The sequence below is a fragment of the Protobothrops mucrosquamatus genome, unplaced genomic scaffold (genome assembly GCF_001527695.2).
Source record: "Protobothrops mucrosquamatus isolate PMUCROS unplaced genomic scaffold, P.Mucros_1.0 scaffold555, whole genome shotgun sequence".
Classification (NCBI taxonomy): Eukaryota; Metazoa; Chordata; class Lepidosauria; order Squamata; family Viperidae; genus Protobothrops; species Protobothrops mucrosquamatus.
Window position 1 is genome coordinate 112,967 of NW_015386858.1, and position 8,936 is coordinate 121,902.

The following is an 8,936-nucleotide window of genomic DNA, read 5'->3' on the forward strand; positions in this document are numbered from 1 at the left end:
TTCTTTCTTTCTTATTCATATGCCAATCTCATATATATGACTATGGGTGGCTTGCAAATAATTAAAAACAATATAAAAAACCCACAAAAACAATATAAAAGTAACAATTGAAAGAACAAGAAAAACCATAAAAGGAAAAAAAACTAACAATATAGAAAACATATAAACATAATATTAAAGCCATCATAAAAATTAATGATTCACAGTTGAGGTAATCACATTTAACAGTAACACTCTGTCTCTGTGATGACTCTGCCACATTCCCTGGTTTCCTTGCCCATTGGCCAAGCCGTGTTTTCAGGATCTCTTGAAAGGCCAGAGGTTAGCGGGGGGGGGGGGTGTGTGTTCTTCATAGGACTCACTGAAGACTGGCTTCTTGTTCTATTGAACACAAAGGACTATTGTCTTGGAGGATCTCCCTCTACCCTTCACCCACTTCAAATAAAGGTTCCAATGGCGTAGGGCTTTGTGAAAGATTCCCTAACACCACAATAAGTAGAAGGATTAGCGCCCCTTTTTAAAGAAGGTTTTGGTGAAACAGACCCACCTAATGAGGGCACAGCTCTCCAGCGTTCCAGGGTCACCAGCTTTCTGGCAGTGAAAGCCAGCTCATTCTCTAGGCTGGAGAAAGAGCATCAACAAGGGTTGAGAGAGACCTCAGTCATGGGGATGAGCAGGCAGGTTTTTGGGGGGAGGAACTGTTACGATCAACTGTCCATCCCCTGGACAATATTTGGGGAATTGGCCTTTGATCCCACTTCCTGCCCATATAGCTGGCTTCCTTTGATATTTGAGATGCAGTTCATGAGGGCTCCAGAGTGTCCTGAATCTCAGATCTAGCTTGTCGGAGCAAACAATGGGCTGGGCATTTCTGACTGTCTTCGAACAGAGATCAGCTCAAGGCTGCCACTTTCCAAAGCAGGGGAAGCAGCAGTTCCTTTCTTGCAAAACCAGGAAGGAGGTTGAGATAAAAGGAAATACCTCCTTTGGTATTTGGCCTTTGTCGTCTTCCTAGGACTGAGGGTGACTGGTTCAAGGTAACTACCTGGCCTAGTATCTAAAATGGGACTAGACTCATGATCTCCCAGTTTCTAGCCAGTTTCTAGCATGATGGCTAGCACTAGCTAGGACTTGCCTTTAATTTGTCCCCACAGCCCAACTTGTGTTGATGCATTAAGAATTAGGCAGTTAATTCTGTAGATCTTCAGCACCAGAGGGATTAAAGAGCAAATATTTTAATCTGATTAAAAAGAAATGGAATTGGATTTTAATTACCAGATCTGCCTTCCGCCCTGCTACCTGCAAAATAGCTTGATGCCATGAGATCTCTCACCCAACTTATTCTCCTGATTGCAGGCTTGGCTGGTAAAGCAGCAAGTAGCAAGGTGTGTATTACATTTGGTGATAGATGTTGATACAGAAATAGTCGATATAGGTATAAGAGATAGAATTGGAGATAGAAATAGCAGTCACCGTCCCTTCACTGTGAGGTATTTCTATCTATCCAGATTTTTTTAAAACCAATTTTCCTGTTTGCTAAGACAATTTAAAGGAAGTGAACCTGTTGGAAGCAAAAGCTTGCAGGCAGCAGTGTGGTAGTGATTGCTGTGGACTTTCTATCCAGCACAGGGGTAGGCAACCTTGGCTCTTTGATGACTTGTGGACTTCAACTCCCAGAATTCCTGAGCCAGTCATGCTTGCTCAGGAATTCTGGGAGTTGAAGTCCACAAGTCATCAAAGAGCCAAGGTTGCCTACCCCTGATCCAGCAGATCAAAGCAGGAAAAATACCTCTTTTTCTTTGAAGGAGAAGACACAGTGATTCGTGTCTTCTGAGATGAAGACATTGCATTCTCAGATATAATATATGATTTTGGGTTGGCTAGCTGGAACTGCAATCTCAATACATCCGAAGAGCACCAGGTTGAGGAAAGTTGGGGAATTAGACAGCAGTCTTCTATAGTCCGTAGAACTATATAGTCTGTGGCCCAGAATAGATAACTTTTGTTGTCATTTGTTACTTTCTAAGAGTTTGCTACTAGGAAGAACCTGGGGATACCCCACAGCCTGTAGAGGTGTTAAAATTGAGCAAATGTGGTGGCCTAATCATAACTTTATGTTATGGAGTTTGGAACACCATATAACAGTCCATACGTCTCCAAGTTAGATGTATGTGCACTTTCCACCCAATTTGTGTAATGTCAGTAGTGATTGGAATAAAATGAATATAGGATTCCATAGCTGGCCCTGGGATGTAACAATAATGTTGGCAGTCGACAGAGGCTTCTTCCTCTTAATTCTGCTTTCTTCCCACTACAGGTTATGTGACGCATCCTCACTTGCAGTGTTCATCCCTGACAGCCGGATGGCATGGGTGTACTGGGCTCCAAGACTTCCTTTTTGGCTTTCCTCCTAGGCCTCATTTCTGGTTTTTTTAGCATCTTCTACCTTGTGCAAAACCTGACATGGGAAGAATCCCTGCGTCTTGGCATCCAGATGCAGCATGCCTCCAAGGATCTAGAAATCATGATTGCTAAATCAGCTCTTATCAGTTCTGCACACTTACACCAAACAGGTAAGAACAGAAGAGCATAGGTACAACAGAATCCTTCCCCCCCCCCAAATCCTGGTGTCCTCAGGACTGCTATAGCAGTCATAAGGGCTAGGAAATGGAGGTTGTATTCCAAATATGAGAAGGAGATCAGGTTGGAAAAGGAAAGTGCATTAGGAAGGTATAGGTATAGATATGTGCATCCCCCCCCTAAATTGCTGTTAAGCTTTTGCCTAAATAAATAGGTGAAAATACTTGTAAAACACCCAATGTGTTTTTGTAGGCTTGACGTATTGCAGTGTGCTGTCTTGTACATTCATTGCAGGACAGTTTCACTTCAGATTAGTTAGTTGGGAAGCTTTTTTGCCCTGTCACACTTATCAAACTAAATATGGAGTATGAGTCCCCAGTTTAATCTTTTGTCCAACTTTAAATGCTCCATATGGTCCAGTCAAAAGTGGTTGCAGTCAAGCAGATTGTACTGGCTGATGATCTGGATTATGCTAATAATTCACGTCAGGGAACATCATGGAATGAGTTATATTCTGCTAGTGAGATGTACAGTGTGTTTCTTGGTCAGCTCGTCTTGGCTGCAAGGAACAATTTCACCTTGCAGCCCACGAATGAGATATCTGCAGTAAATGATATAATTGTGCATTACAGCATTGTCATTGTGACATTTGGTCACAGAACCTGAGAATTCTGAAGTGGGATTTGTGGCCTGGGCTTTAGGAGCATCTGCTGATGTAACCATTGAACATCAGTGGTGTAAGAACAAGTTAAACGTATAATCAATACAGGCAGTCCATGGACTTACGACCACAATTGAGCCAAACATTTTTGTTGCTAAGTGAGACATTTGTTAAGTGAGTTTTGCCCCCCTTTATGACCTTTCTTGCCACAGATGTTATGAATCATTAGAGTCTTTTAGCTAGGGATATGGTTGGTAAGTGAATCTGGCTTCCCCATTGACTTTGCTTGTCCGAAGGTCACAAAAGGTGATCACAGGACCCCGGGACACTGCAAGAGTCACAAATATGAGCCAGTCGCCAAGCGTCTGAACTTTGATTGCGTGACCATGGGGGGATGCTGCAGCAGACCCAAGTGTGAAAAAAACGGGTCATAAGTCACTTTTTCCAGTGCTGTTGTACCTTTGAACGGTCACTAAATGAACTTTGTAAGTCGAGGGCTACCTGTATCTAGTATATATAAATCTTAGGTTCCTAAGATGACCTATTGTTGAAAAAATGGTAACTCTTAGGTTCCCTCTTCCTCAGGTGGGGACAGCAGCGTGGCAGATGAACTGTATGACAAGGTGCGGATTCTGTGCTGGGTGATGACAGGACCCCAAAACCTGGAGAAGAAAGCCCGCCATGTCAACGCCACTTGGGCCCGTCATTGCAACGTGGTCATTTTCATGAGTTCAGCGGAAGACAAAGTCTTTCCCGCTGTAGGACTGGGTACCAAGGAAGGCAGGGACCAGCTCTACTGGAAAACCATCAGGGCTTTCCATTACGTGCACCAACATCACTTTGAGCAGGCCGACTGGTTCCTCAAAGCAGATGACGATACCTTTGTGGTGCTTGAAAACCTCCGATGGCTGCTCTCCAACTACTCCTCCGACAGGCCCATCTATTTTGGGAAGCGCTTCCGACCCTTTGCCAAGCAAGGCTATATGAGTGGGGGCGGGGGCTACATCCTGAGCAAGGAGGCCCTGCGTCGCTACATTGCCGGCTTTGCCACCAAAGTCTGTAGCCACACGTCTTCAGTGGAGGACGTGGCTCTGGGCCAGTGCATGGAGAAGATGGGCGTGGAGGCCGGCGACTCCCGGGATACGAGGCAGAGGGAGACCTTCCACCCTTTTGTGCCTGAGCAGCACTTGACGGGGAAGGTCTCAAAAAGCTCCTGGTACTGGGCTTATTGCTATTATCCTATTGTGGAGGTATGTGACACAATAAGCTTTCTCCTGCAAGGGTGAAGCAGTTTCCTTTAGGGCAGTGGTTCTCAACCTTTTTAATGCCGCGACCCCAACCGGTCGTAAGTCGAGGACTAAACCGGTCGTAAGTCGAAGACTACCCAACCGGTCGTAAGTCGAGGACTTTCCCTGCCGGGAGCGCCGCACATGCATGGTTCCGCCCCCTGCGCCGGCCGAGGCGTACCTGGCAAGTGGCAGAAACGGAGCAGGCCGACCACCAGCTGGCCCAGCCCAAGGGAGGTAAGGCACCCGCTGGAAAAGGGGAAAAAAATGGACAAAAAAATGGTGGACAGCCTTGCTTGGCGACCCCCATGAAATGGTCGATCGACCCCAAATGGGGTCCCGACCCACAGGTTGAGAACCACTGCTTTAGGGTTTTCTGTCAAGAACTTTCTTCAGTGCTGCTCAGAGTCGGAATGGGACAATTTGCCACGGCCAACTCGCCACGGAACAATTCAGCATGGGACAACTCGCCACAGGACAAGAGTTACACTAATATTGAAGAAATAATGGAGTAGAATCATTAAAGAAAGGATGCCAAAGGAGGGATAAAATGAAATGCGAACGACAAAAATTAAAATATTGTTGAGCTATTTTAAATAAGTAAATTGAGTTGTTGAATTGTCCTGCAGCGAGTTGTCCTGTGGCGAGTTGGTCATGGTAAGTTGGCTGTGGCAAGTTGTCGTAGACCTGCTCAGAGGTGCCTGAATCTGGTATCTCTTGGATGTGGATGGCTATTCCCTGGACCTGTAAGTTGCTGAGTGTAGCTGTACAATACAGAATGGGAACCATGGACATGGAGCTACTACAATTCCCATTTTTCTAACCATAGACTATGCTACTGAGACCAATGGGGTTAAATATACAGCCACAATTTGAAGACCACAGATTCTTCAGCAGCTTCACTGCTTACCTGTAAGTCAACCATTTAGATGTTTCCGGCGTATTCATAAGGTTCATAAGATAGAAATGCCTCTCCAGCTGTTGGCAAGTCTATTGTGGATGGGACATGTTTCTCTCTGTGTAGGTTGGCCAGATAAAAGAGAAGGCTTGGCTTATTTACTTTTGTATTTGCCTAGAAAACAGATTTTCAGCAGGTAGTCTTACCCTACAAACCTGTTCCCCCACAAAGGTATAAGAGAAGGAGTAATTCTCTCGCTCTCTTTCTCTTTTTTTGCATTGAGCGGTAGTTTTTCAAGCCTAAAGTTTCGCAATTATGTTGCCTCGGGCTTTGCAGGATTAATCACTTGATGCTATCCTGAGCCATGGGATGGGGATGGGGGAAACATTGGATGAGCAAAAGGATCCCATTGGGCCCATGTAAGTGGACAAATGTGAAACATGGATGGATAACCCTGTCTGACCAAAGAATAAACTGAAGTGAGGAATTTGAGGGCAAAGATGCCAGAAATATGTTTAATCTTAGTATTGGGATTCAGTGACCCTAGACGATGATTAAGTGATTAATTGTAGATTAGCTAATGCTTGCTCTTAGTTGAAATGGAAAGAAGCCAACTGTAATTGCTCTTTCAGACAACTTTCAAATGCAGATTACTTTTGACTTCATGTATGCATGTATAATTATGTGGATGAATGAGGGTCTTTTTAAATGCTTTTATAATATCAGAGCAAGGAACTTGTGGCTCTTCAATATCTCAAGGGCCACTGTGCCCAAACCAGCAAGGATTTCCATGAAGGCTGCTCAGTGGTTCAGCAATATCTAGTAAAGTCATAAATTCCTTGTTCTTATCTGTGTTCTTCTTAACAGAATAGTTTCTTGTGACTTTTTTTTTAACAAGCAGAATCAAGAGCCTGCCAGACCTCCCAACAGGAGCCCATCTTACTTGAGGTTGCAGAAATCTCATCAGATCAAAGCTAGTTCTCCTGAGATCTTTCAAGAACTCGTGGGACATTGCTGAAATTATTCATGCAGGAATGTCAAAATAGTCCTGAAATGGATTGGCTATACTTTCTCAGTGCCATTGTTTCTGGAACCATATTTTGTTTTTCCATTTATTCCTGATCGTTTGAGAAACAATCATATTCATATAAACAGGTCATCTAATGTACAGATTCAGGGAATAGAGATTTGGGATGTTAGAGTGACTTCTACAACCCAATGCTTTGGGTCCCAAAGGTGCTTTTTCAAAAGGCAACTGGACTTTGTTTTTCCCTAAAGACATTTCGCTTCTCATCCAAGAAGCTTCTTTAATTCAGAATTGAAGAAGCTTCTTTGGATGAGAAGCAAAAATCCTCAGGGAAAAACAAAGTCAGTTGCCTTTTGAAAAAGCACTTTGGGGACAACCATGACCTGGATGATTGAGAATTTCCTAGACCAATGCATTGGAGTTCTTAATTTCCCAAATTCCCAGTGAACAAGATCAATAGTGAAAGCTGGCCCAGGACTCAGTCTTATACAAAGGAACTAAGGAACCTGTAAAATGTGTCGTGGCAAGCTCTTACAGCTGGCATGTTGCAACCAAGCATTCAGCTTTCCATGCTACATGAAAGCATTGTCAGTAACTATGTACTCCTGTTTTTACTCTAGAATAGATTGTAGATATTATTATTGTTTTGTACCATTACTGGGACATCTGGGTGGTCACTGTCCATAAGAAAACACAAATCATAAATTACATTCACAGTAATTCTTACACATTTATTAGACTTCATTGGTGGTGGATGCTTTCATCCTGTAGGTTACGATGGTCCCATGGAAAAGTGGCTTTCCAAAAGTGGAGATGCAGCACTCACTTTGCTCTACCTAAATATTTAAGACTATGAATATTCCATAGATCTATCTAATGATTAGTTAGCTCAGAATCAAGTATGCTCAGAAATTAATCTCTCCGCATCCCCAGATTTTGAATTTTACAAAGAGGGCACTTTGGAAGAGAAGACCATAAAAATTTAACTGTGAGTAACAGGGACTCACAGCAGGATTTTCAATGGTTAAAAGACAATGGTCATAGTTACTGTTTGCAGCCCCAATATTCAGAATACCGTATGCTATACAATTAACTCATGCAAACACAGGGTTTTATGGGGTATATTCGATGTAGGCTACACAAGCTTGGCTCTATCACTATACTACCCTGTTTTTAAGCCAGTGTTCCTTATATCAGATAACGAGATGAACAGCATATAAATTTGATAAATAAATATTTGTGTTCCCCCATCTGCTGTCTGGATTACTCCATCTGCTTTCTGTTAAATAAACCACAAATATTTAGAAGTTGGCTATTTGAATATCTCCAAAAAGACATTGTCAGTGCACCTGATCATAGGTAGGCTTGCAAGGGCTGCTACGAGTAGCAATTCAGTTACATCTGAAGGTTCCCATATTCCTCAGCTTACAATATGTAGGTCTGCAGTCTAGCCTCAGCAATTAACCCCAGTTTTCCTGTGTTCCTCAGGGACCTCAGTGCTGCTCTGACCTGGCTGTGTCTTTCCACTATGTGAACTCAGAGTTGATGTACACCCTGGAATACCTCACCTACCATCTGCATGCTTATGGTTACCGCTACCGTTACCAGCCACCTTTGCCTGAGAATGCTGCTCACCTTCAGCCCCACCCACCCTTGGGAGAAGACCCTAAGAGGAGCAGCAACACCACTGAGTAGGGCAAGATGTAAGGACTGAGTGCAAGTTCAGAGCAAACTCATCCAGCTGTAGATAGTGAGGCTTGTCAGTACCTCAATCCTGCAGGCCTGTATGGTTTTTAGTGTGTTTTAAAGGAAGTGCCTTTTTCCTGGAAAGAACTGAAATGAATATGCCTTGAGCTCAGATAATTTGCTCATCCCCAAACCTCTGTAAATGTCCACTAGCCAAGTGAAAGGATGTTATTAGAGAAATTTTTGTTGTTGTTGTTCCTGAAAGGGAACGAGAAGAAGGCAGAATTTGGCCAAGTATGATGCTGATTTCTCCATTCCTTCTTTAAGTCTACCGAGTCACAAGAATGCAACATCAGAAGTTTCAGTCCACTGAAGGGTCCAGCCTATAATTAAGACACTCTGCAGATGGGCTTCTTCATGGTCCAGGGTGTATTGCAGTGACAAGGATTATTGTTTAAAGGAAGATAATCGAGACAAAGTGAAGAAGGAATTGGCAAGCTACTTCTGAAAAATGCTGCCAAACAGACTGCAGGGAGCATTTGCCCGGAGTCAAAATTGACTTGAAGGGACATTTTTTTCCTACATAACTGCTGACTGCCCAATAGCTGACTGGCATGCAGGCAGCAGCCACTCCCACAGTTAGTATGTCTTCAGCCCCCTTATTGCCTGTACTTGGCAATTACTCCCATGCCTGCCGTTGAAAGTTAACTCCATCCTAACTCTATATGAATCCCCGTCCATGTGAAGATTCTGCAGTATAGTCAGTCTCGCACTATGAGAATCTGTTTATGCCAAATC

At 43.5% G+C, this 8,936-nt stretch overlaps 1 protein-coding gene across 1 annotated transcript; it reads left to right on the forward strand.

Annotated features, from left to right (window-relative positions):
• The first annotated feature begins 2,325 nt into the window (after positions 1-2,325).
• Positions 2,326-8,389, forward strand: LOC107288525 (glycoprotein-N-acetylgalactosamine 3-beta-galactosyltransferase 1-A-like). Its single transcript, XM_015817152.1, has 3 exons — positions 2,326-2,573; positions 3,827-4,491; positions 7,941-8,389. The coding sequence occupies exons 1-3, from the start codon at positions 2,369-2,371 to the stop codon at positions 8,145-8,147; spliced, it is 1,077 nt and encodes a 358-aa protein (XP_015672638.1). The 5' UTR covers positions 2,326-2,368; the 3' UTR covers positions 8,148-8,389.
• The last annotated feature ends 547 nt before the right edge of the window (positions 8,390-8,936 follow it).

Coding starts and splice junctions, on each gene's coding strand:
- LOC107288525 (XM_015817152.1), top strand. CDS start 2,369: ATGGGTGTACTGGGCTCCAAGACTTCCTTTTTGGCTTTCCTCCTAGGC. Junction 2,574..3,826: donor TGCACACTTACACCAAACAG/GTAAGAACAGAA, acceptor CCTCTTCCTCAG/GTGGGGACAGCAGCGTGGCA. Junction 4,492..7,940: donor GCTATTATCCTATTGTGGAG/GTATGTGACACA, acceptor TGTGTTCCTCAG/GGACCTCAGTGCTGCTCTGA.